Source organism: Urocitellus parryii, chromosome 12, assembly GCF_045843805.1.
Source record: "Urocitellus parryii isolate mUroPar1 chromosome 12, mUroPar1.hap1, whole genome shotgun sequence".
Lineage (NCBI taxonomy): Eukaryota > Metazoa > Chordata > Mammalia > Rodentia > Sciuridae > Urocitellus > Urocitellus parryii.
In genome coordinates this window covers 61979831-62007640 of record NC_135542.1, presented here as the reverse complement: position 1 = coordinate 62007640, position 27810 = coordinate 61979831, and the positions used below count along the sequence as shown (strand labels likewise).

Sequence of the window (27810 nt, the reverse complement as noted above, 5' to 3'; positions counted from 1 at the left end):
TTCATAATCTTTATATTTGATTCGTTTTGAAAAGCAAGGCATTAGAAGCTTACTCAAAAGCTGGGCACAGTGTCATGCACCTTGAGTCCCAGCTACTCTGGAGGCTAAGGCCCGAGGAGCTCTTGAATCCAAAAGCAAGAAAGAAAAAGGCAGACTCAGCACTGTGTACATGGAAGATGGAGTGTAATCCTAGATACAGTGTTACAGAGTGGACAGGTGAAGGAAGCTGGGGACTATGGTTCCTCTGCTTAATCATGTCCTTTCCCCTGCTCTACCCCTGCTCTCTTTTATTCCTGGTATCCCTGAGTCTAAAGTCTTTCTTATTTGTCTTTACCATTATCTGGTAGGAAAGGGGAAGGAGTAAATGTTGAGGCTCAATGTTTGAGAGTAGGAATCTGGGGAACTACTCTACCAATGTCAAATTTCTATTTTTAACCAATCTCACCCTGACATTTGTTACCATTTAACCATAACTTGTCAATATTTTAGAGATTCTTTGAAAGTTACAGGATTGCTAGTTGTTGTTTTCCTCTACACCTTAGGTTTTTTTCCCCTTCTTCCTATTTGCTTTAGCATTTTGAACTCTATTGTCATTCTGCATGATAGTTCTAGGTAAAATAAGTCTGAATTTAATCTTCTGACTCCTCAATTTGATCTTAAAAATCTGGAGAGACTCTCTCAGTGAGTCTCTAGAGTCTAGCCCTATTCTGTGCATATACTCAATAAATGTTTGTTGATGAGGACTGATTTCCAGCTGCAGGTCCAGAGATCAAAACTGTCATTCCTCTTGCAGTAGTGTGGGAAGTGTCTAGAGTACATAAGAAATTATGAGTTGAGTAAAGTTAATTAATAGACCAGTCCTGCTCTTCATCTCTCCTTGTACCTATCCTGTCTTTCCCACCTAAATCTAAGAAAATAGACTCCCTCTCTTCTAGAGTGATTAGGTTGGCAATTACATAGTCAAAGTCTGTTATAGTGTAGATCTACAAATGCACACATACATACCCTCAACATTTTATCTCAGTGGAAGACCTGAAGTGTGTATTTGTTTGGCAGTCTTTGGGTATAGAGCCTTTTCTTTGATCACTTGCTAGGTGTGTCTTAATAACATCAACCACACTCATATGCATCAGATGCATTTTCCTTTTCCTTTTTTGTTTAGTTACTGAGATATCAATTAGGTATAAATTTACTCTTATTAGGTGTACATTTCTATGAATGTTAAACAGTCAAGAGAAAACAGATTTTCATCATCCCCTTTTGTCCCTTTTTAGTATATTTTCTCCCCTATTTCTCATGTCTCATAACTCCTGATGTGATTTCTGTCTCTATAGTTTTGCTGTTTCCTTGAATGTCATACACAAGAAATTGTGTAGTCTGTAGCCTTCACAATATTTTGCATTTGTTATATGCTTACCTCATTTTCTAAAGCTTCTTGGTTTATCTTTTGAATAATTTGTCTTTAAGAAGTTTTTCTAAAACATTCACTTTAATTTTTATTACAATTTGTTCTTTTTAACTTCATAAGTCAGTTTTCATAATATTTAGTTAAACTATGTTTATAGTAGCAAATATACCTGAAATATATAGGTGCATAGGTGAGCCAACTGTGGTAGATACACATTATCACTCGTAGAAGTGTAGAAGCCAGAATGTCCCTTACTTTTCAGGAGAATGGATAGCATCAACTGAAGTGACAGGCTGGGGAGGGGTGGGTGGGGTTCAATGTTGACTGCCTATAGGCATTTCACACTTTGCTAGGGCATTTCCACCAGCTGGCTGAAGTGGAAATTCATCAATGTCATAATACCAACATACTTCTAATTTTACTTTTCCTACCACAGTTTGAATTTTCACCAAGAGCTATTTTAAGATTTAAAAGATTTTAAGATCAAGTGTTTGGAAAGTTAGAGGGTTTTTAAATTTTTCTTACTTGTAACTGACCTTTCCTAAAATCATACATGGAAGACAAATATATATTTGTAAGGCCACCTATTTAAATTGCTCTTTTGAACTGGAAGAGTTGAGATGTTTATCTTGATAGTTTCCAAAATGATTGTTTAGAATTTGAAACTTTTGTTTCTGTGTTTGAAAAATAATTATGTAAAACTAGTCAAGGTATAATTAGAATAAGACTATAGAATTGGGTGTGGTGGCACATACCTGTGATTCCAGCAGCTCATAGACTGAGGTAGGAGGATCACAAGTTCAAGGCCAGCCTCAGCAGTTTAGCAAGAACTTAGTGATACCCTGTCTCAAAATAAAATAAATTAAGGGCTGGGGATGTAGCTTAGTGGTTAAGTGCTCCTGGGTTCAATCCCTGGTACCAGAGAACAATGATGATGATGATGATGATGATGATAATGATGATAATGATAATATAGCAGAGGTAAAAAGAACAAAGAAGTACTGAATTTGGGTAACTTTCCTCTGAATACAGTTTTTAAAGTAGATACACATTTTTATAATTTTTCCATCATTATACTAAAACTGGAAAAAGCCAAAAAATTTATAGTAAAATAAACTAAACACTATATTAAAATTATTAGTGCCCCAAGGAATAATTTTGCTGAAGTAAAAACAGTGACCAGATTGCAGTTTATTGACAAAAAGAGTACAGCCGCTCCCCTATCGCAGTTTATTTATCACAAATGTTATTTCTTTATAGAACTTTGCCTATATGGGGATGAGAGATTGGGACGTAGACAAATTTGGGGTGTGTTGCTCTCTTGTAATTGTTCATTTTTATAAGCTGTTGTAGTAAGAAGTAATATAACAAAGTAGCAAAGGACATCAGTGGGGATTTGAAATGGTGGGTCATATGAGATGTCAAAACCTTGGAAAAAGTTGATCTTTTAAGTAAATACTACATATTTATTTTACAGAAATAGGCTTAAATAGGCTTTAATTTAGGTGGTGATATTCTCATGTCCTTTTGGTGGGAGTATAATGGAAAATACACTAAATGCAAAGTTTTTCTTTCTGGAATATCTCCTTCAGGATGGCTCCAGAAGTTGCAGCTGTGGAGAGGAAAGGGGGATATAATCAGCTCTGTGACCTCTGGGCCGTAGGGATCACTGCCATAGAACTCGCTGAGCTTCAGCCTCCTATGTTCGACCTGCACCCAATGAGGTTAGCATGTCAGAGTTGAAGACTCCTATGCTTAAATTGACTCATTTTTTCCTTATTATATCATGAACAAATAAGGCTCTTGGTATTGCTTTCCCTTATTTGGGAATAAATAGTAATATGGTTGTACTGTGTAATATTTTCTTGATTTTTTTTTCCAGAGCATTATTTCTAATGACAAAAAGCAATTTTCAGCCCCCTAAATTAAAGGATAAATTGAAGTGGTAAGGATTTTTGTGTTATTAACTTTTATAGTAAGATGAGCAAAAAATTTTGAAATGTAAAAGTCTAATTTCTGATCAAAATTTCTTAGGTCAAATAGTTTCCATCATTTTGTGAAAATGGCACTTACAAAAAATCCAAAAAAAAGACCAACTGCTGAAAAGTTACTGCAGGTATTATTTTTGCCCTGAAATATACACATTTTCGTGTGTGTGTGTGTGTGTGTGTGTGTGTGTGTTTGTATGTGTGTGTGTGTATGTGTGTGTGTATTTAGGTCAAATTCCTAATAAATGTTCTCTGTTCTGTACTGTTTTATTTACAGCACCCTTTTGTCACACAGCCTTTGACACGATCTTTAGCAATAGAGCTATTGGATAAAGTAAATAATCCAGATCATTCCACTTACCATGATTTTGATGATGATGATCCTGAGGTAGGAGTTGTTTTTATCAAGTGGTGTATATATAATGTGTGTGTAGGGTGCAATGTGTCAGTTTTTTAATTTCTGTAACTAGTTTAAATTTAAAAAAAAATCTCTTGGAGTAACAGTTAACTCTGACTTTGTCCTGGGAAGTCACGTGCTAGATTTTTCTTATTTGCTACTTACAGATGACTGTTGTCTGAAAATGGCAAAGACAGAATCATTTACTCCACTTGTTGAAATCACTATAGTTATTTCAAAGTAGTTGTTTTAAATGAAGTTTCCTAATAAATCGTCCACTATAAAAGGGGAAAGCAAATGCAGAGCACCTAAACAAGGTGTTAGAATATAGTGGTAAATTCTATTCATTTATCTTCTCAAAAGAATTCTCCTACTATGTTTAATAAATATTAGATTCATAAGGGTATGGTTGGCTTTGTTGGTGACTTAAACCCTAGTGATCCACTATGGAAATAAACATGAACCCATGATTGTTAAAGAATAAGGACTGGGGTCATAGCTCAGTGGTAGAGCATTTGCCTAGCACATGTGAGGCACTGGGTTTGATCCTCAGCACTACATAAAAATAAATAGATAAAATAAAGGTATTGTGTTTATCTATAACTAAAAATATTTTTTAAAGAATAAGATAACGCTGATAGGATGGAAATATTGCTATGAATGGAAGCTTGACTTTTGTTAGCATGTTTAATATTACCTATCACAGTTAATAGTTCTGGTACCTAAGGTATAAAATCAGTGTACATGACATGACAGAATTCTCTTATCAGGTTTGTACTAGAAGTGGATGGCTTGATCTCAACTCGCTTTATAGAAGGCACTTAAAATGGTGCAGGTTTCAAAGATAGTACTGAAAAAATGAAACCCTTCAGTGGTCAGGAAGATGATCAGATTGTCTTCAGTCAGAACCTTTCTAATCAAGCATTTTTCCAGCACACCATCTTTATTCAATTCTGATAAATAGACTATCTGTGCTTCTGTTAAAGATCTGCAAAGGAGTTTTGAAGCATAAAAACAATAAATGTGTAATATTATTGACCTTATAATTACACTAGAAAGAAATTTGTTTTGTTAATTAAAATATAATTTATGTTTAAACCATTTAAACTAGTAGAGTAAATTCTCACAGTCATCCATGTCCATTCAGAACAATCTGCATGACTAACCTGCATGATACCTATTTGGTTTTTAATACTATATTTAATGATCAGAAGTCCAGGACTTATTCAGCTCTGTGGCTAACTAACTGAACATCCTGTCTTTCAGTTTTGAGTCCCAGTGTTCTCATCCATACAATAAAGATTAATGCTTATTTCACAAGTTTATTTTGAGGATATGAGGTTAGGTTCATGGAAGTACTTTGTAAACAATAAAGCACTGTACACATGCAAAGTTTAAATGACCTAATTTTTTAAATAACTTTTACTGCTGTTTCACTGTCATTAGTATTTTACTATCTGGGTCTTTTCCACAAAGATATGTCTAGAAGAATAATCTTTCAAAGGTAGTGTTTCACACATAGGAAACAAACAACTGGGTGTTGCAATAACATGAAATAGAAGCTGGCATCCTGTGCTAAGTGAAACCTCAGAATATATAGAATAGAGCTGCAAAAAGTTTTTCAAATAGGGCCTCGTTTACTTCTTAAAGCTTGAGAAATCTCCATGAATTAATACTAAGTAGACAATTCATCTCCACTCTGCCTACCCCCATAATATTTCTTTCTGAAGGTGGCTATACAGTTAGAATGATTTTAATAAAGTAAAAGAAAAGAAATAGAGGGGGAGCTGGGGTTGAGGCTCAGTGGTAGAGCGCTCGCCTAGCATGTGCGAGACCCTGGGTTCGATCATCAGCACCACATAAAAATAAATAAATAGAATAAAGATATTGTGTCCAACTAAAAAGAAAAAAACAGCAATAGAGGGCTGTTCCTCCAGGGAAAAACAAAGAACAAATAAATTTGTGTTTACTATGAAGAAGGACCATTTATCATTAATGCCTTTAGCATTATTTCATTGCCTTTATCTTTTATCCTTTTGATATAAGAAGTTGAAACAGATTTCTTTTTAATTGCAGTTTTCTCCTCTTTAGTAGAGAAAGTTAGTTGCAGCTTTTGAACAGCTATTGAATTGCTCAATGGACCCACTATGGATAAAATATATTCCCTAATCTTGAGAAGCTTGTGAGAAACTCAGAGTTGAAAGAGTAAGAAAAAAGAATAGCCAGTTTTAGGGAAGTCAGAGACAATGTTATAAAGAAATTGATTGATATCACACCTGCAATTTTAACTCAGCAAAAAGAGCACTTTCCTAGTACATGTGAGGCACTGGGTTCAATCCTCAGCACCATATAAAAATAAATAAATAAATTGAAAGTATTGTGTCCATCTACAACTAAAAAATTAAAATTAAAAAAAAGAAATTGATACCCTTGGAAAGGAGTTTGGCTACAGAAAGGTAGGGGGAAGGATGAAAGTTTAAAACATGAAGATAATAATTAAAATGTTTAATAATAATTAAAATAATAATAATTAATAAAACTTTTAAATAATTAAAACTGGTAATTTTTAAAAGCTCATCAAGACATTTAAAAAATGATAGCCAACTTTCATTTCTAAATGTTTTCATAAATTTTAGCAATGTTTGAGCAGTCTTTATTCTTAAGATTCATGTAAATGAGTATATGATTACTTTATTTTCCCATTTAGTTAGGGTCTTAGCCACCAAATCTTAGAATAATGAATTATTTTTATATTACATGATAACTGACAATAAGTAATACATTGTAAAATATCTAGAATATTGATTAGAACTTTAAAGGAAGTTTGACAAGATGAATATATTGTACTTGGATTTTTACTACCATTAACTCTGTTACCTTTCTAAAAGCAAAAATTAAAATATATGGAGTGAAGAAACAATTTTAAAAGATTTTACTTTTCATATTTCCCAAAATTCTTAGCTGTTTTAAGGAAGATAATTGTGATTTTTTTTTTATTTGTGGTTAAAAGTGGGTGCTTGATTGTATGTGCTTGGAAAATAAATTTGAGAAAACTACATAAGTAATAGTACTCACTTGTCTAAGTTCACTGACTTAGAACAGGGGTTGACAAACTTTTTCCCTAAAAAGCCAGCCTGAAATATATTTGACCTTGTGGGCCCCATGGTCTCTTGTCACAGTTACAACCTCTACCATTGTAGACCGAAAGCAGCCATGAGCCATACATGAAGTGGCATGGCTGTGTTCCAATAAAACTTCAGAAACAAACTGCAGGGGAAACTGTCCATGGGCCAGAGTGTGCTAACGCTTGACCTAGAAGAAACTCAAGTGTTTTTTCCCCCCTTATATTAGGGTTTCTCAACCTGAGCATTATTGGTATTTTGGGCAGGAAAGTCCTTTGTTGGGGGTTGACTGCTTTGGGCATTGTAGGATGTTTAACACCATCCCAGGCCTCTTTCTACTAGTTGTCAGTAGCAGTCTTTGGTCCCCAGTTGTGATAGCTAAAATTGTTTTCAAACATTGCCAAATGTCTCCTCGGGTACAAAAGTCCTGATGGCAAACTGTTGGCTTATGTAAACTAATTTTTTACCATATTGTCTGTATCTTTCCTTTATTTGATACTAACTTTACTTTCTTATCTAGTTCCCAGTGCAGAAGGCCTATTATTTGTTTTATTTGATACTACAGTAATCCTAGAATTTCTAATTTTAATAACTCAAATAAACATGAAATGGTTTTTAAGGGCAGAATCTTATAATTTTCAAGAAATAATAAAACTAATTTCAGTCTTAGGGCAGGTACAGCATTGTTTTTAAAGAACTTTGGAAACTATGCATCCTTGTAAATGGTTTGTTTCTTTAAATATCATTTGTTAGTGTAATTATAAATTCATCATAGCAGGTTTTCTTTCATGACTAATATGCACTATACTTATTTATTGAGAATATAGTGAGAATGTTCATGTTTAGAAATTAAATCTTACATTAAATTTTTTGAAAATGTATCTATATGGCCTTTGTCAAATTAAATGATAATAAAGTTCAGATGAGCAATTTCAGAATGTATTCTGTTTATTTGAAATACTAATAAATGGAATATCATTTTTAAAAAAGTTAAGTGAAATCTTCCATTATTAAGAAGCAGATTTGGGGCTGGGGCTAGCTCAGCAGTAGTGCACTTGCCTGGCATGCCTGAAGCACTGGGTTCGATTCTCAGCATCACATAAAAATAAAATAAAATAAATAAAGGTCTATCAAAAACTTAAAATATATATTATATATATTAAATAAATAAATAAAAAGCAGATTCTTTTCCATTGTAGTAGCTTATGCCTAATATCCTGCTGCCTACTTTAATTTCAGGGTGGGTATCTTTCATTATCCTGACCTCATTTAAAAGAATCTGGTCACAAAACAGTCGTGGTGGCACACGCCTATAATCCCTTTAGCTTGGGAGGCTGAGACAGGAGAATTGTGAGTTCAAATCCAGCCTCAGCAACTACAGGGCACTAAGCAATTCAGTGAGACCCTCTCTCTAAGTAAAATACAAAATAGGGCTGGGGATGTTGCTCAGTGGTTGAATGCTCCTGAGTTCAATCCCTGGTACCAAAAAAAAAAAAAAAAAAAAAAAAGAATCTGGTCACAAACCTTTCTCCCAAACATGAAATAAATCATTTTTAGCATTGGCTTTTTTTTTTTTAACCTGAATCAGTACTTACAAAAGAAAAATTATATCAAGTCTTTTTAGTTCACTTCTATTCAAGTAACCTCTGGATACTTGAATAGTCATATTCATTTAACTTCTTCAAATAGTTGTCCATTTTGTTCCTGATATGCTGTTGGTTGCATTTTCAAAAGGTGTTAAACCACATTTTTCACTTAGTTCCTTTTCTGGTATTGGAACCCATGATATACATCTCATATTGAGAACATCCAGACTATAAAGTTTTCTAGTATTCCTTTTTTTTTTCTTTTAACTAGTTAGGTTCTGTAAATAATTATAGGGTATGAGACTTCTTTATGAATTAAAGGAAAAGAATTGAATATTTTTTAATTTTCTGCTCATGGAAATTATAATGGTAACATATCTAAAATCCAAAGAACATAGATGGAATGTGGAGGAGTTTTTTTCTTTTGTTTTGTTTTGTTTTTGTTGTTTGTTTTGATGGAAAAAAAAAAAGCTTCTGAAATACCTAATCTGCTGTAACAATTTTAAGTCATGTAATTTTCAGCAATCTTATTTAAATAGGTTAGAATTCAAATTGTGGCAAAAAATGGAACACAAATCATTCATTCTTTTCTATACTGTTTTTAAATTATTAAATTATTAATAATAATTGAAGAATAAACTTGAAAAGAAAAAAACGTCTAAGCTCAGCCATTATTAAGTGATAAATACAAATGTAATCCTTAGTGTTGTCTTTCCTTTCCCACCAGAATATTTTTGTTTTTAAATGTATTATCTCTGTGCTATCCAGGGTGTCTTCAGACTCCTATGCTTAAATGATCCTGCCTCGGCCTCCCAAGCAGCTGGGACCACAGGCACAAACTAGCTTGCCCAGCTTTTCCTTCAGAATTTCTTGATGTCAAAAAAGATCTAAAGTACTTTATGTAGTAGATCCATTCTTATAAAATGGACCTATACAAGCCTAGTGTTTCACATACAAATAAACAGAATATATTATTGCTTATATATAATTTCATATGTATTTAGTCACAGATGTATTTTCACTAATGTAGATAATGATTTATATCTAGTGGGTAATTTAACATATATTTTTACCTGCACACATAGTTTGAACTGCTATTGAGATTGCCTTTTCAAAAAAATATTTGCAAGTTCTATATTTTGCTCTCACTTTTATAAAGTGAACTACCCTTTCATATTTAGATAATTTTGTAGACAAAATTATGACTTGATTATCAGATGCCATATATTCTTGATTTTTGTTCTTTTGTAGCCTCTTGTTGCTGTACCACATAGAATTCACTCAACTAGTAGAAATGTAAGAGAAGAAAAAACACGTTCAGAGATAAACTGTAAGTGTACACTATACATAGTTCATAATTTAATGATGGAAAAATAAGATTTCAAATTGTAATTTAGTTAAAATTATTGTTGTTTGACTTTCTTCCTGATAGTTTTTCTTGCTGAATACTGTTAAACATTGTCCGATTAGCAGTCAGTTTCATTTTCCTTATTCCTTTGGAAATGCAGTGGTGAGAAAGGAGGTGTATTTATGTTACTGTTGGAAGGAGAAATAAAATTTCTGGAATTGATGGGTTAGAGGTATTCCAGGCAGTGCATCTAGAAATCACATGTGTGTAAAACTCACCTAAAGAGTATCCAGAATATACCTCTGGATTCAGTAGATCTGGGAATGGGGTCTGAGGTTCCTTAGTTCTAACAAGCTCCCATACATATAGTACTGGTCCAAAGGTCATATTTTGACAGCAAGGAGAGAGAAACACCTACAAACTGGCTGAGCATCTGAATTACCCAGTAGATTTAAAAATGGATTTCAGGCCTCTCTTTACCACAGATCCTAATTAAGTAGGTCTTGAATTTGCTCAGGAATTTACCTAGAGCACTTTTTAATAGTGCTCTGGGTAATTTGTAAAGACAGCCAAGTTATATGCCCACAGAGACAAACCACTTATTCACATATCAACTCATTGATGATAAACTGCCAGCAAGAATCTCTGGAACAGTAGTGCCTTAACTCTTTTGTTCCTTAAAAGCATTTGTTCCTTGTGACTCAGAGTGCTAATTTTCTGCCATCAGACTTATGATAAAAATTTTCTGTGAATTAAAAATTCATTCTAAGAAACCTAAAATCCAAAATGACTAAAATGACTACTGTTAAAAAATTGTTCTCAATTTTTGTCTAGATTTGTATGATAATAAAAATATAATCTCATAATTTAATTCATTAAGATGAATTTATCTCCTCATGTCAAAAACCATTTGATGGAAAACAAAAAAGTAATGCAGGAATGAAGAGATTTGACCATGAGGGAGTCGTACAATGAGTTCATAGCACGCTACACAGCTCTAGACTCTAGCCTCCCAGTGGTCTTTTAGAAACACCATTCCATTCCAGGAACCCCTCAATGTCTCTATATGAACTCCACACTGGAAGTCCACCTTGAAAGGAATAAACTCCTGTAAGAAAATATGGCAGGTTAAAGAGAAAGTTCAGAAGTGGGATTTAGAACTTTTTGCCAATAACTGGTTGTGGTATCATATTGAGTTGTCTCTAAAGCTCCTGAAGCCACATGATATATGAAATTTGCTAATTTCCCCACAAAAGTAGTTTTATGAAAATGACAACCTTAGCACATGAAAACACATTGTATTATTTTTAACATACAAAAGTAATTTTAAAATTTCTTTTTTTTTGGTTGGGGGTACCGAGGATGGAACTCGGGGGCATTCGACCACTAAGCCACATCCCCAGCCCTATTTTGTATTTCATTTAGAGACAGGGTCTCAGTGAGTTGCTTAGCACCTTGACGTTGCTAAGGCTGGCTTTGAACTTGTGATCCTCCTATCCCAGCCTCCTGAACAGCTGGGAATACAGGCTTGCACCACTGCGCATGGCCTTGTTCTTTATTTAATATCTGAAAAGTTATTAGAGATATCTTTATAGTTAATATAGGAAACTTTCTGCTCAATACTTTTGAAAATATGAATGTATTTTTTATCTGTTTCTGTTGTAAAAATTATATTTCCAAGTCCCTTATAGCAAAGTGAAGTTATTTCCGAAACATCTCTTACTAATTTATATCAGTGATTCTCAAGGGCATATATATCTATGCTATCTGAAACTAAACACCTATACTCCAGTTTTTCTGAGGTTCTGATATGGCCACCTTTTGGTAGGGACAGTAAATGGGCATCCTCCCATCTTTTTTGCCAGTTTGGGTATCACATCCCTCTGGATATGTTCTCCTTACTAAACTAAATGGTCTTCAGGCAACCTGTGTAAAAACTTACTCATTTACAGAAAGACTCTTCGTCTTTCTCTTTTAGGAAGTCCCTTGCCTTCAGTTAAATATGATAGGCAAGGATTTGCTTAAGAAGAAATCAATCTGAGGCTCTTTTTGTTAGCCATAGCAAGATTCATTTTGACCCAAAAGTTTTGCTGTTGAAAGGTCAGCAAGTGATAATGTTCACAAAAATTTCCCCTGATTATTAAAATAACAAATTTACAATGAGTAACATGGCATATGTTCAGAGAGGTGGTAGAAAAAATAGATTAGAACCAATAGACAATTACAGATAGGTAGAAGTTTTGACATTATTAAGAACATAAACAGCATTGTGTCCTAGGATGATTGACCAGCAGTTATCTAAACAGTAGCTGGAAGACTGCAAAGCATAAAGAATGAGTCTCCAAGGGACTTGGCTCCCCTTTCTGGGAATGCATTCTCCATCCGCAGAATACAGCAGTATTTCTGCATTGCTACTACAGTTATGGCTATTAGTAAGACACCATCCCCACACTCAGGGATTATTACAGATGACTAAGAGAAGCAGACACGTTCACAGGACAGATGCACAAGGTTGTCCTCATGTAACTTCACTACAGATTGCACTTTCCAGTTTGAAGACAAGTGTAGATGAGAACTGTTCAGTAGGCCTTGATCAAGATGAAGTATACGTTAGTTTTCATACCTTGTAAAAGTTATTTTGTAATCTTTAGTGTGTGCTCATGTGTGAACATGTCTGAAGGACTTACTCTTGAAGAGCCTGCTCATCTTTATAGGCTAGAATTTGAGATCTGAGCCATGAAGAGCCAGAAAGGACACATATACACATGCACATATAATGGGGATATTATAGGAATGTGTTTCTCAACCTTTTCTTAATTCATGCCTATTGCTAAATATTCAAATCTTGTGTCCTTTACTATTAACATTTACAACATTGTCTCAATTCACTCACTTTGGTTGATAGTTGCTGTTTCTGTCTGAAGCCCTTACTAGTCGAACTGTGGAATACTGTGACTGTCTCCTTTTCCTCTTTTTAATATCTTTATCAGTGCATTGTAGTTGTACATAGTAATGGGATTCGTTATGCCACCTGTATACCTGCACTTTGTCTCTTTGTCTTCCTTTCAATGTTTGTATTTGTGCCTCTGATTTTATCTCAGTGATCTTGAGTGTTTGACCCAGCTTATAAAAACAGATAATAATATATATAAATCAAAGATAAAGGTAGTGAAACATTCTGGTATTAGAATAGCAAAGAAAAGGGTGACTGTACTACAGTTAATTATGTCTACTCCAGCTGGTTTATACTTTAGCTGCATGTTTATTATTTAAACTGCAAAAACATACTGTCCCACACAAATTCTTAGGGTCAGGAATCTAGGGATAGCTTAGAGTGGTTCCGGCTCAGGGCCTCTCATGAAGTTGTCAGAATGTTACCTGCAACTGCAGCCTTCTGAAGGCTTGACTTGACTAGAGGTTGCTTCCAAGCTCACAAGACTTAGCCAAGGCTTCATGTCCTTGCCATATGTCCTGTCCTTCAGGCTACTCATGCAGGGTCTTCCTCCAGTGTAAGTGATCCAATAGAGAGAGCCCAAGACAGAAACCTTATCTGGAAGTGATGAACCATTACTTATGTCTCCTCTTTTGGTCATACCCACCAACTCTGATCCTCTGGAAAATGACTACACGAACTAATGAACGCTGGACAGCAGAAGTCACTGGGGATCATGTTTCTATTTGTTTTCTCTGTCAACTTTGTCTACCCAACTATATATCAAGATAAAATTGTCTCTCTTATATTGTGTCACAGAACAATAGCAAATTAGGTCCTAACTGTACATACATAAAATTTTGCTAATCATTACCTTTTTTTTTAAACTATGGAAAGACCCAAGATTAATAGATTAATTTAAGCAGTATGAAAGATGATATATCATGAGCTCTGTAACGTTTTGAACAACCAATAAAAATAAATAAATAAATAAAAAAGAAAAAAAAAGACTTTTTTGGGCTTTATCTAATAAGAGAGTCTTTATTTAAATCTTTGTATTATGACCATTATATAGTAGATTAAATGTGTTTTGCCATGGAATGGTTTTTAAAATTATTACATCATTAAGGATATAGAAAATGAATCTGGCTTAACTTTTTTTCTTTTGCAGTTGGCCAAGTGAAATTTGATCCACCCTTAAGGAAGGAGACAGAACCACATCATGAACTTGTACGTAGCATAGTCTTGGAATATCAACACTGAAAATAAATGTTTTATTTGACTTTGTGGTATATTGGTACTGACTAAAAAAGTTAGTTATTAGTATTTTCAAAAGCATTTGGGGAAACAAAATGGTAAGTAATTCTAAAATTCTGAATAAATAAATCTGTGTTGCTGAGATTGAGTATTTTCAAAATTATTTTAGGAAAAATTACTAGTTTTTCCATTTCTTTTTTTTTTTTTAATTTTTTTTTAAGAGAGAGGAGAGAGAATTTTTTTAATATTTATTTTTTAGTTTTTGGCAGACACAACATCTTTGTTTGTATGTGATGCTGAGGATCGAACCCGGGCCGCACGCATGCCAGACGAGCGCGCTACCACTTGAGCCACATCCCCAGCCCCTAGTTCTTCCATTTCTTAATTAAATGTTTTTAATGCAGACCCTTTATTATTTTTTCATTTTTATTGTTTTCCAGTTTTTGAGAGACGTGTGTGTGTGTATGTGTGTACTAGGATAAGTGCCTTATCCTAGAACATTACAATAGAGTCAAATTCATGTAGAGCACTAAAACTCAGAAATATAAAGCATACATAGTAGATTACGTTGAATTAAATGAATGAGACTTGTCAACTCTATGAATATTCTTCTCATGATTCTTTTGTTTTTTTTATATGCTTCTATCTAGATATATTATACTATTTTTTGTTACAAACAAAATTGATCCTAGAGAAATTATTTTTCCAGAGCTCCAGACTAGTGTATATTTTACTTGTTTTCCCCTTTCCTGTTTAATGAGAAGGAAGCAATTGTTAATAAATACTAAAGGACTGAAATGGGAACTTTCTTCTGAAATTTGATACTTATTTTAACCCACCTGACTAAAAGGTAAAAAGGGAGTCATTAGCCTTTATCTGATGAGTTCATTATGCCAACATGAAGAAAGAGAGTGTTAAAGAAAACATCTTCAACTGATCTTAATAACACTAAAGCCTGATGTTTATATGGAGGAATGGAGAAGATTAAGAAAAGAGAGTAGTCATGGTGTTTATAAATGGTAATTGTATTTTATTAAGGCAGTTTGAGTTTATTTTCTGTTTCTTTTAAGTTGGCCTTGCATGTATTTAAATTCTATACTAATTTAGTAACTGCATTATAAAGCAAAATTGTGGCAATGTTGCTTTTTTAGAAGCTGCTTAATGTAATTTGACCTTGCATTTGCCTTAATTGTGTTAGCAGGAACTTACTGCACTTGTAAAAGTTTCCCTTTGTGAATTTGTGGCTTTTAGTTTAAGTGTAAATAACCTGGGTTTTTTGGTCTCTGCTGAACAGCCCGACAGTGATGGTTTTTTCGACAGTTCAGAAGAAATATACTACACTGCAAGATCTAATCTGGTATTTCTCATCTTCTGATTTTTTTTTGTCAGCATTGTTTTAGTCTTGATATCTTTTTAAGATCAAACATTTTGTCTAGTTTTGTTATAAACTAAAGCTTGCCATTTAGCAAGTTGCCATATATTAAGAAATGTAACAATTTCCCTATAACAATTTACATAAAATATATATATATTCGAATGTAATGTTATAGTAATAACCAAAAATATTTTTCCTTTTTATGAAAAACATTAATAAATTTTCTTATTCAAATATGAAGTTTTTTAGAAATGACAATGCCCTATAAGTATATTCAGTTTGAATGATTATCTCGTTTTAATGAACTAAAAAATCCATATATATATGTATATATATATACATTCATATATATATAAAACTTTATACATCATGTCATATATGATATATATTTGTTACATATATTTAATATATAATATATTTACATATTATGTATTATACATATAATATATCTTAAAAATTAATTTACCCTAAGTTAATAAAGGAATCATTCTCAGATAAAATTTTAACTTTGCAGCATTGTGCCATATCTAGTTTTCTCAAGAAATATTTGGATTATACAGCATCCCTGAAGTTATAAATATTAATTCTATTTTATCTTTAAATAAGGGAAAATGGAAAATTAGTCCTGGTAAATATTAAATTCAAGTAGTACATTTAACAGTTTTTATGAGTTTTTCTATTTCTGTGACTATTCAGAACCTCAAGTTGTCCCCATAGTTATTCCCAAATTCCACATTTCTGCATTTTAAGTGGAATTTTTTTTCCTCATCTTTCTCTCCATCATTAATAACACACCTCTTTCAATTTTGGTTGGCTTAAGTGATTCTTTTTTTTTTTAATGTGGTACTGAGGATTAGAACCCAGTGTCTTGTGCATGCAAGGCAAGCACTCTACCAAGTGAGCTATATCCCCAGTCCTAAAGTGATTCTTTTTATAAGTTCTTAAATCTACACCCTCCAACATTTATAGAACATAAAAGAGATTTTAGATGTAATTTCTCTTGGGGAGGAAGTTGCTATCTTATTGGGAAAAAATATATACATATAAACTCTTAGCCATGCAACAAAATAAGTAATGGCTTGCCAACATTTTAGCAGGTGACAGATGTTGATGAGGGCAAACTGACATAATAGATACTATGGGTATCAGAGAAGGAAAAGTGCTTTGGGGCTAATGTGGCAGATCTGGCTTCTGGGAGGTACTAACACTGATGTCAGTATTATGCAGGCGTCATAGTGATTCTTCAGGAAGGGAATGGACACATACCCCCTGTGTTTCATGGGGATTAATGTGGAAACAGTCATTGGCACAGCCACATTTTAAAGAAATGTTCAGTAAATAGTTGAAATTAAGAAACTATACTGGGCTGGGGAATGTGGCTCAAGCGGTAACACGCTCGCCTGGCATGCGTGCGGCCCGGGTTTGATCCTCAGCACCACATACAAAGATGTTGTGTCCGTGAAAGCTAAAATAAATAAATAAAGATTAGAAAAAAAAAATTTTAAAAAAAGAAACTATACTAGCACTAGATATATGGAATTAGCTCAGAGGTGGTTATAAATCATTAAAGAAAAATAGTGAAACCTTAAAATTGCATGCATTCCCATAGTTTGAAATGAAGAAAAAGCAGAAAACTGGTTACCGCAGGGGTGATATCAGTGTTTAGCAGTCAGCTAGAGCCTCCATTGGAGGGACAAAGCTCGTAAAGTCAGTAGATGCACTGTCTCAAAAGAGGGAGGGATGTGTCACATGGCCTCACAGGTAGTGAAGTATGAGGACTGAGAATTAGGTGTCAAAAATAGAATATCTTAAGAAAACACTGTCAAGAAACTCCTGGATTGAAAATTTCTTTAGAATTAGATGTAAGTAGGCTAGCATGACACTTAGTTGATTTGTTATAGAAATCAAAGACCACAGAATCAAGTTTAAGTTGACTTTAGTATTTATTAATATTCTCCATGCAGAAAAGACAACAAAACCAGAAAGGCCCTACCTTAGAGTTGCAAAACATTCCCTTCTGGACCACATGTGGAGCTGGCCTAGTAACTTGACTAAGTTAGGATAACTGTTTCCCTTTAACCCTTCCCTGCCCTGTAGTCTGGAGTTTCTTATGATTCAGGGGAGCAGTCGATGGGGTCTTTTTAGAGAAGAGGGCTCAGGAACAATTGACTCATGGATAGTTCTGGCAAAAGAAGGATGGAAGAAACATTTATCAAATTCTAGGATTTATAAAATCAACCTTAAAAGCTCACTTCTAATAATAGCAAAGGTTGACATTATTTGAAGGATTTTATGTGCCAAATAGACACCCTAAACCCTTGAAATATGTATTCATAACACAGTTTTGGTCAACAAGGAAGAGTAGACAGGGCAGAGAGGAGAGAATATCAAGAGATTATCGTCTAGTGATAACAGCCATCTTTTCTTTCCACCTTTTTTTAATTATTGGTACATTATAGCTATACATATTGTTGGAATTTGTTTACATATCCATACATGCACATAATATAGGAACATAATTGGTCAGTATCACTCCCCAGCACTTCCCCCCTGATGTAGCCATCTTGGTGGGTATAAGTATACTACAATTATCTGAAATTGCCTAGAGACACATTTCTTAGAAATATCCCAGTCATTAAGTCACATATGACTGAATTATTAGCCTTATTTAACAAATGAAAAGGTTTAAAGTACAAAGAAACTGATATTTATTCTTTAGCAAAGAATAGCAGAGCTTAGCCAAACCTAAACCCCGTGCTATATTGCCTCTATCCAGTATTTTCATGATTTCTTGTATTTTTTTTTTTAATTAGGATGTGGGTGTGTCTGTCTGCCCCCTCCCCTGCTTTTCTCATTTAATCAACATAAATATCTCATTGGGGTTTTTTTTTCCTTATGATGTTAAAATATGCATAGCATAAAATTTACCATTTTGACCTTTTTTTTTAAAAAGAAGTATAGTCCAGTAGAATTAAGTTCATTCACATTGTTGTGCAGTTATCACCAGAATGTTTTCATCTTCCCAAACTGAAACTCCATACCCATTAAGCAATAATTCCCATTCCTTCTTCCCCATCCCCTGGTAGCTGCCATTCCATTCCCTGTCTATGAATTTGACTACTCTAGGCACATTTGATAAGTGGAATTGTACAATATTTGTCCTCCTGTGACTGACTGACTTCACTTAACATAATGTCATAATATCTTTTATCGGCCATATTGTAGCAAGACTCTTTTTTAAGGTTAGATAATTTTCTATTATATTTAAATGCCACATTTTGTCCTCTGTTCCTCCACTGTGGACTTGAGATGTTTTTCCCTTTGACTACTGTGAATAATGCTAGATGTACAAATATCAGCCTGAGTTCCTGTATTTTTGGATATATAACTATAAGCAGAATTGCTAGACAATATGGTGATTTTATATTTAATTTTTTTGAGAAACTGCCATATTGTTTATACTATTTTACCACCCCGCCAGCAGTGCACATCCTCAATACTTTTTATTTTCTTACTTTTTTCTTTTGTTTTGGTTTTGATAGTAGCTGTTCTAATGGGTGTGGCGTAACCATGGAAACTTTAACTCTTATAAATATGTGTTGCTGGCCACTAAAAACATGATGAACCCAAAATGTCTGGCTCTTATCTTAATAGGCAATTGGCACCAGAGATTGGTCCTAAATCTTTTGGGCTCTAGAAGAAACATTTACTCTTGAAAAACTTGCTGCTTGAAAGTTCCATATTGTTATTGATTTCCAGTTGTCTTAAATGCCAAGTATTTTTATTTTGTAGTTTGCATGTTAAACATTATTCCTCAATTTTTCTTGCTACCAAAAAGCAACCTGAAAAAAATTGGCAATCAAAATATGTGAAGCCAGAAGAAAAGAATTTGATATTTAGAATTGATAATTTGTAAGAAAAGTCTTTAAATTTTGAAAGATGACTGAGTTAAAAAACAACATACCTCACTGTAATGTGATAATTACATAGTAAGACTTTTGCCCAGAGCCCCCCCAAAATGGGTGGGGGTATTTAACCTACGAAGTGCTATCTTGAGATAGAGATTGTATTACATATCTGCAACAGTTGATGTTATTTTTTCTCTAATAAGCTTAGTTTTACTTTGTATTTTGAAGTGTATCGAAAGTTATTTATATATAAAATACTTTGTTAATTTTTATAAAAGAACATAAAATAACCATTGCTCTGAAGAATAAACTTACTGATATTTTTCCAAATTTGCAGTATAAGTCAGGTATTCTGTTTGAGACCCAGAGGGGGACCTCTGCTTTTATTAGATTTCTGCATGACTAGTAAATGTGCCAACCCCACTTGATTTTCTGACATTTTAAGAAATAAACTGTCTTCTTTGCATTATCCTAAATTCATTCCCTCTTTATTTCTGTAAATCATCTCTCACATTATAAAGGTGTCACTAATGACCTTATTCATGCCATAATTTTCTCTCTCTCTTTTTTTTTTTTTTTGTTTGTTTGATGAGGAAAACAATTCTCCTCACCTGTTCTCATTTTTTTCTTGGTTAAGATATATTGCTAAATTATTTTTTCTTTTGTGTTTTTATAGCCAACTGTATCAATTCTATTGACTCCTGCTGTTTTCTCATCAGGTATACACTTTGCAATCTCCCAAAGGGACTTTTTTTAAAAAGTGCAATAAGATTTTCTTGATCATATGTTTCCTTTTCCAATGTTCCACATTATCTCCTTCGTTCTTTTTTCAGTTCTTTCTCATGCCATGTTTCTTAGAATTTCCATCTTAAGTTTAGGAATACTCCTGCACTCATTAAAGTGAACCACTGACATTAGGATTTTCTGACCCCAAATTTACTTTACTTGTGCTACAATAACCATCTTGAACTTTTGTTTGAGCCTTTAAGTTGAATCTCTGCTAGGCTGTTGCATGTTTTCATTCTGTTTTGTTATTATTGGTATTACTGTGTAATTAAGCAGTGCCATTCATAAATAAGTTGATGCCTAGTTAAAGCTACTGATTTTTTTTTTTTTTAATGTTTGCATGCTCCCAATGTATTCTTACTTATCTTAAAAGGATGGACAAACACTACCATCATCTGGGGTTACTTTGAGTGCTTTTCTAAGCATATTTTTGGTAGTACTTTTCCAACATGTGATAGCTTTCAAATCCATTTTGAAAAGCCTTTTAGATGAGTCTTTCTTAGACTGTCCTAAAGATATGTAAATAACTACTAACTCTGCTCTGGTTTTACTTTCATTTCTTTCCTTTTGTTTGTTCTCACTTTCTGTGTCTGATTTACTGGCCAAATTCCTGTCATATAGTAGCTGTAAGGTAAATAATGGTTGCATTAAATGAGATTAGACACATACTAAGAGGATTTAGTGTGCTGCTTTACTTGATAGTATGGCTAGCACATTGTTTTTGCCCCGTGGTTGCTATAACATGACTTGATTTTAGGAGAAGAAATTGTTGGTAAAGAACTAGCCCCTTTCAACTTTTTCTGGTAGGACTTGAAAACTTGATATGTTTAATCATCAAAGTTGGATTTGTGTACATCTCTCTTGGACAGAATGTTATTGTATATATGAGTCCATGCTCAGTTTTCTATTGAAATATTACTTTGGTTGTTTTATATACTTCTCTTTCCCTTCCCAAGTATACTGCTGATCTCAATTGATTTTATTTTTTTAACCATTGTCATCAACCTGTCTGCTCATTGTCACAGCTGAGCTGGATATTGCAACACATCTGTGTTTATACAGAAGTCAAGTCCACTGTGTGCAGTGTGTGGTTTTGGAAGCTGTCATTTGATTAAAGGTTTGAGAGATTATATTGGCTAGAGATATTGGTGGTCTGGTAGAGAGCTTAAGTTATCCCTGAAGAAAATGAACTTAGAAGTGTATTAATAGAGACTAGTACTTCTCTTTACTGAATACCAAAGTTTAAAGATTGCTGTATAAAGTCATGATCATTTTAATTATGTGGCAAAATACTTGAGAGGCAGTCTTGTGATACCAGTTATTTTATCATATTAAGATATATCATTATAAATTAAAGAGAAAAATGTCCCTTCTTTTTAGAATTCCATGCATTATCAATGTGACAGTTAACTAATCTTTGTTTATAATGTGTGTTACCTTTTCTATCACTGGTAAGAACATTGATTAATATGCATGGGAGAACACAAATATTGAAGAAGACAAAACTTGAGCCTTGTCTAAAAGATTTTGATTTAGATTTTCATCATATATTTTTTTGACAGGTCTTAGAGTACTTAAATTTTAAAGGGCTTTTCTCTTAAATACAAAGTATTGCTTTGAATCCTCATATTCCTAGGCTTAGTATTTTGTGATCTAATTATATTTGTGTATCTTAAGAGTGAAGTTGTCTGTGTGCAGGAAAATAAACAATTGGCATTTCAACAAGCATCTATTCAGGACACAGTGTCTGCCAGATACTGTGTTAGACCACAGGATATAGGGAAGGCAGGAGGATTTGACCTTTTCTCTTGGAGTAGTTTGTAGCCTGACTGCTGTTTTATAGGCTTGTAAATAGATTACAAGGCAGTGTAAGTGCTAGGAAAGATCTCTTTTAAGTGCCATGGAGGAATAGAAAAGACTGCAGATAACTCTAGCCTTGGAATGTTGCTCTGAGGTTGTTGGCTTTGCATCAAGTCCTAATCCTGCAACTGATGTCTTTGTAAAATAAAAAGCACTTTTAAGTACATCCAGCATATTCTAATGAGAGTAAAATATATTTAAACTGTTAAAATAGTTCCCCTATTTTATAGTTAAAATGGTGCTTGAAATAGTGTCTTTTTTTAAAAGGGGAGAAAAGGTAACTTTACCTCATTCTTTCCATGGTTGGTGGAAAGCATGTTTCTTTTTCTCTAGAAGTTGTTTGAGGAAAGCAGGAGCATTGTGCATTCCTTTTTATTTTAATTCTTAACACTCTATAGCCCATGGCATTCAGTGAAGTTCAGTGAAAATGTTTAAATAGTCAAGCAATTTCCTTAATATCCACTTGAAATTTTGCTGTTTTACTGTTTAAAATAGTCTTTAAAAGTCCTTCAGTACAGTTTAAATCTTGTGCTACTTTGCATAAATGATTTACTTTAAAAATAACACCCAGTTTTATATCTTTTAAAAAATTAATTACCAGCCAAAGCATCAATAGAAATATGTGAATGTGTATATATACATAATTATTTCAGGTGCTGTATACAAAACCAAACCAAGATTTTGTTGCTTATTTTCTGTTGATTTTTGCTTCATTATAACTTGAGAATAAATACTTCATTTCAGCTTTTTTCTTTCTAAAGACCTAATTTTTAAATGTTTTTAACAGTAGCAATAGCCATAAATGAAACTTGCATATATCATTCAGAAAAAATCCCAGAAAAATACTCAAATAATTAAAATCAGGACAACAAGCACATCTCTTATTGTTCGAAGTCCTACCGTACTTTTTTTTTTTAAGAACATATAGCAATACAGATTTATTTAGGGTCTGGGGCTTCTCTTTTTAAAATTATATATAACAGTGTGTCATGATATGTAATATAATACTCTGATGCTATGTATTTTATTTTGCACTATTAGGATCTACAATTAGAATATGGACACGGACACCAAGGTAGTTACTTTTTAGGTGGAAACAAGTAAGTAAAGTTCTTGAAAAATTAATTTAAATTTCAAATAATTCAATTGCCTTTAATATTATACTTTAATATTAAAGGCAATAAATTATGTTGGGCTTGTGGATATATTTTATAATTTGCCCTTAACTTTTTTCCAGTGCTTTCCTGCTTGTCACTTTTAGTTAATAATTGTTATAGTGGAGAGGATGAACTTAAATTTCTTATATCAAGCTACTCTGCTTATCCTACTTGTTAGAGAAAACCAAATATAATCCAACTGAAGATAAATATGTATTTCAGCAATTGATTTCTTTCCAGAATGAACCTGTTTATTCCACACAAAACTTGCTGTTATATCTCCAGATGTATTGGCCCCTGAAAACACTGGAATTATTCACACTAAGAAATGTATATTTTTAACTTTTTAGCTGTTAGAGTCTTTGAAAAAGTGGATAGTACTTAAAATATATGCTTGAAGTCTTAAAAGTTATCAGGTCATGCAAGAAATACATTTAGCAGTCAGTGCCTACTCTGTACAAGGCACCATCTTAGTGATAAGGTGCACAATGGTAAAGAGGCAGCTTACAAATTGAGTTTATACCAGTTAACAGATGGCAGTCTGTCCTCTGCCCTTCCCCTTCTCATTTCCTGAATACATGGTTAATTATCATTATAAAACTAATTTATAATGGAAGTCTTTCATTAATGCAGATATTTATTATAGTAATCAAAACAGCTTAGGAATTCAAAGTATAATTTCAGTTATATCGATGAATTGAGACATATGTTTCCACATTTTAAGTTAAGCAGTTGAGAAATAATGACTAATAACAAATAGCTTAGTTTAAAATAATCATGGGGTTTTTTTTAATAAACTAAACATTTAACTTTTTACTTAAATAATACTATCTTTTCCCAAAGACTTTGAATGACAACCTAGAGAAATGTATTGATTTTGATTCAACTAATCTTCAGTTAAATAGGAGGGGTTTATGTAGAAGTATTATTAGCCTTGATAATGTTATTAAGCTTCTGTTATTTTTAGCCTTTATGTTTCTTAAGATGTAAAATAGCTATAAAATTTCCTTGGTAGAAAATTAAGTTTTCCCAAATAGTAACTATTTCCCATTTAGTCAACAAAGAATAGTTTATCTCATTATGAGTCAATAAACAAAATATTTTATGTATTTTAAATTATCTTTTCTAAATTTGAGACCATTAATTTTTGAGGACTTACTAGCAAATTTTGGTGTATCTTAAGAAACTGAATAATTTGGAAACAATATTTTATTTAACATTTTTTGGTTATTTAAAAGATATTTTTAAATTATGTACTTGAAAAATACAAAATAATATGCCCCATCACTAAATGCTTTTCTGAATTCCTTAATTCCCATTGCCTAATTTTTTATTGTTAGTCATATTCATAGTATATAGTTACTTTGGCTAGGTAAAATGTTAATAATTTGCCCAACCTTCATTTTTTGATTAATTGGATCCCTGCTTAAGGAACTGTATTCTATATAACGAATCATTGGCAAGGTAGGTTGGCCAAAAGTCTGACCTTTGGCTGTGTTTCATGTATAGGTATATACATACATGTGACATGAGCATGGATGTAGCACTTCTCTTACTGTATTTATATGTCTGCTTTATTCTTGTGATTAGGCAGTGTTTTAAAATTCACAAGATTTCCTGCATTCTCCATAGGTGATCAGGCAGACAGATTTCCATTGATGGGTTTTTACCTATTTTAAATCATGTGGAAACTAACTGATTAGAATTGTTACAGAGAGAGGTTTCCTTTTAACAGAAGGAATTAACACTGGGTTACTGCCACTTTTTTTGAATTCTGATTCACTGGGGTCAACTTGTCTATTTAATTAAAATCAACAAATTATTATTCTTTTAAAAAACACTTATTTCTGATTTTGTTTTTAATGTAGAGCAAAAGTACAAAAGATATGTCTCTTTTAATAAGTAAGAGTGAAAAGAATAAATTGAATTATATAATTCCTGGTCCAGTTAAGTATAGTAGTAGTAAATGCTGAGCCCCAAGTCAGAATTAGCTTTTCCTGTAAACCACTGGACTTTGAGAAATTTACTTTCACTATCTCTTGCAAAATGGGAATTATAATAGTACCTGCCTCATAAAGTGCTGAGGGTGAAGTGGCACAATCATTGTAAAGTACTTGGCACATTTAGGGTTTAGTAAGCACTTACTAGCTGTCATTATTTATAATACTTATTGATTATATAAGGAAGTGAATAATAAGTGTATAAAACTCTTCAATTTTAGAGAAATCAGGAGTTTCTTGTTTTAAAATGTAATCAGAAATTTACATATACATTGGAAGCAATTAGGCGATTTTCAAAGAATTTAGTAACCTATAGCATAAATTCCTTAGCTAGTTAAATCTGTTATACAGTTTGATGGTTTTACACCTCTCCTGTGTGAACTAAATCTGTATATTGTTCCGTTTTTAACTTTTCATCAAAATTTACATCAGAAATTAGAATGACTTAGTAATTCAATTTTATTATTATTATTTTTTTCACTTCATAAAAGTTCCATAATAGAAGAATTCAAGTGGACCAGTGAATAAGTAACATATTGTGTAGCACTCAATCTTGGTGAATAAATCAGTATCACATTTTTCTCCAGTATATGAATTCTATAACTTTATTAACAAAATATCTTAACATATAGTAAGATATTTAAAAATAAGTGAATAAAAACTAAACATGAGTCGTGGGCCATGGCTAAGCTGCCTTTCCAAGTCCTTTTACTCAGCCTTTCTTTTTTAAGTTTCTCTTTAAAGATTAGGGTGTCATAGAAATTTAATTATATATGGTAACTGAAAGTGAAAGGACAGTAAGTTCTGTTTGTGATTATTTTAAAATCTTAATATTCTCTGCTGGAGAAAGAAATACCTCAAAAAAATCTGTTTAAGAAAAATACTTTTCACATTTTCTAAAATGCTAGACAAGCCCACTCTACAGCTCAGAGACATAGTGTTTAATTTGGTAAAATAGTTTAAAGCAGCCTTCTCAAATCTTTGGACTCAGAATTCTATTATTCTCAAAAAATTATTGAGAACTTCAAATTGCTTTTGTTTATATGGATTATGAATGTCAGTATTTATGGTACTGCAAATTAAACTAAAGAATTTTCAAGATACTTATTAATTTATTTTAAAGTAATATATCATCCTAAATAACATAAATATTTTTTATGTTTTAAAAAATTTCTCATCCTAAAAAACCATTTCAAATGCTACCTCTTTCCAGTGCCACCTTTATAGCTCCACTGATAGCTCTCACATGAAACCTACAGTGAATTATTGCAATAAGGGATTTTATGTATGTCAGTATAATACAGAAAACTTTTTGTTGAAGCCCATTATTAACATTTTTAATGAAAAATAGCTACTTTTTCTGAAAAAAAAGTAATATTAGGAAAAGTGGCATTGTTTTATATTTTTTGCAAATCTCCACATTGACTTAATAGAAGACAGCTTAATTCTCGTGATACATCTTTGACTTCATGGGAAGTTAAGAGTAGGAAAGGTAGTGTGTATTATAAAAATAGTTTTAACTTTGTAGTACCCCTTCAGGAGACTGAGACCTTCATGATCCCTGGACTTAGTTCAAAAAATGTTGCTTAGTCAAAAATAATAAAACACTAATGAAGTACTTACTGTGTCCTAAATGGCTCTTTTAAGTTTAAGCTTTTACCTATATTAATTCATTTTAGCTTCAAATACTTGGATGTAAGTACTATTGTAATTCCCATTTAAAGTATTAGGAAACAGAAGCATGAGGTAATCAAAGTGATGCATCCAAGGCCACATGGCCCTCAAAGGTGGGGCAGGGTTAGATTCAGGAGATCTTGGTTTAAAACCTGTCCTCATTTTGCTCTACTGCTTCTAGCCAGAAGCTCTCGCCATCCTAGAGCTGGCCCTGGGAGAGCTTTATAGACATGATATTGACTGTGGTTCATCAATTTTTTTGTCTACAAAATAGAATTTACAATTAGTTTTTCTATGTTATTTTCCATTCTAGATTCATAACTGTTGTTTTTTAAAACTTATATTGTTATTAAGCTGATCTAATAAAATATTGTATGGCTAAAGGCTGTTCTATTTATTCATTGTTTGAAGTAGATAACCATGCTTTTCAGTTTCTCTAGTTTTATGTTTTGATAATTCTACAGATAGTTTTTCCATATATTAGGAGGAAAACATGATTAGAAACTATTCTTATAGCTTTTAGAGAGAGTAAATTTCCTGCTTAACCCCTCTTACCCCAGTATTTTTCAGAAACTGTAGCTTTGAGGAGGTTATTGAGTTTTTTTGCTCAAATAGTCTAAAGTAGGTGGTATTACTGCATGAACTTGCAGTGAAAAGAAGTAAGGAAAACTTCAGGAATGTCTCAAATTTTCTTACATTCCTGAAAATTAAAATTTTATATACTGCTCCTAATGGTAAAATCCTCACACCTGGTCTGATACAGGCTTAGTCTCCCAAAAGTGTAAATGTGTTTGCCAGTGCACCACTGGAGAACAGAGCCTTCAGGTAAGTGAGTGTCTTCCGTGAAAGCAAAGTGCTACTACATTCATGTATTCACATCACATGCATGCATGCTTCTGCAGAGAGATCCAACATGTTGAGCTTCATTTTGTAGGATTGCCTGAGAGCATGACTTTTTTCAGAGTGTGTCACCTTCCTTACTTTAAGAAAAGGAAAATATAATTTCAGGTGT

The 27810-nt window shown here is 32.9% G+C and overlaps 1 protein-coding gene across 3 annotated transcripts in view; it reads left to right on the top strand.

Moving 5' to 3' along the window:
- Map4k3 (mitogen-activated protein kinase kinase kinase kinase 3) overlaps window positions 1–27810 on the top strand; it is a 186872-nt gene that overhangs the window by 109946 nt on the left and 49116 nt on the right. For 2 of the 3 annotated variants that reach the window (XM_026410129.2, XM_077791693.1), the window contains 8 exons: window positions 3001–3132; window positions 3291–3353; window positions 3443–3524; window positions 3674–3784; window positions 9753–9831; window positions 13953–14011; window positions 15333–15395; window positions 23009–23067. In XM_026410129.2, the coding sequence (XP_026265914.1) occupies window positions 3001–3132; window positions 3291–3353; window positions 3443–3524; window positions 3674–3784; window positions 9753–9831; window positions 13953–14011; window positions 15333–15395; window positions 23009–23067 (648 nt within the window). The remainder of the gene's footprint in view (window positions 1–3000; window positions 3133–3290; window positions 3354–3442; window positions 3525–3673; window positions 3785–9752; window positions 9832–13952; window positions 14012–15332; window positions 15396–23008; window positions 23068–27810) is intronic. The other variant, XM_026410130.2, reaches the window with a different exon arrangement.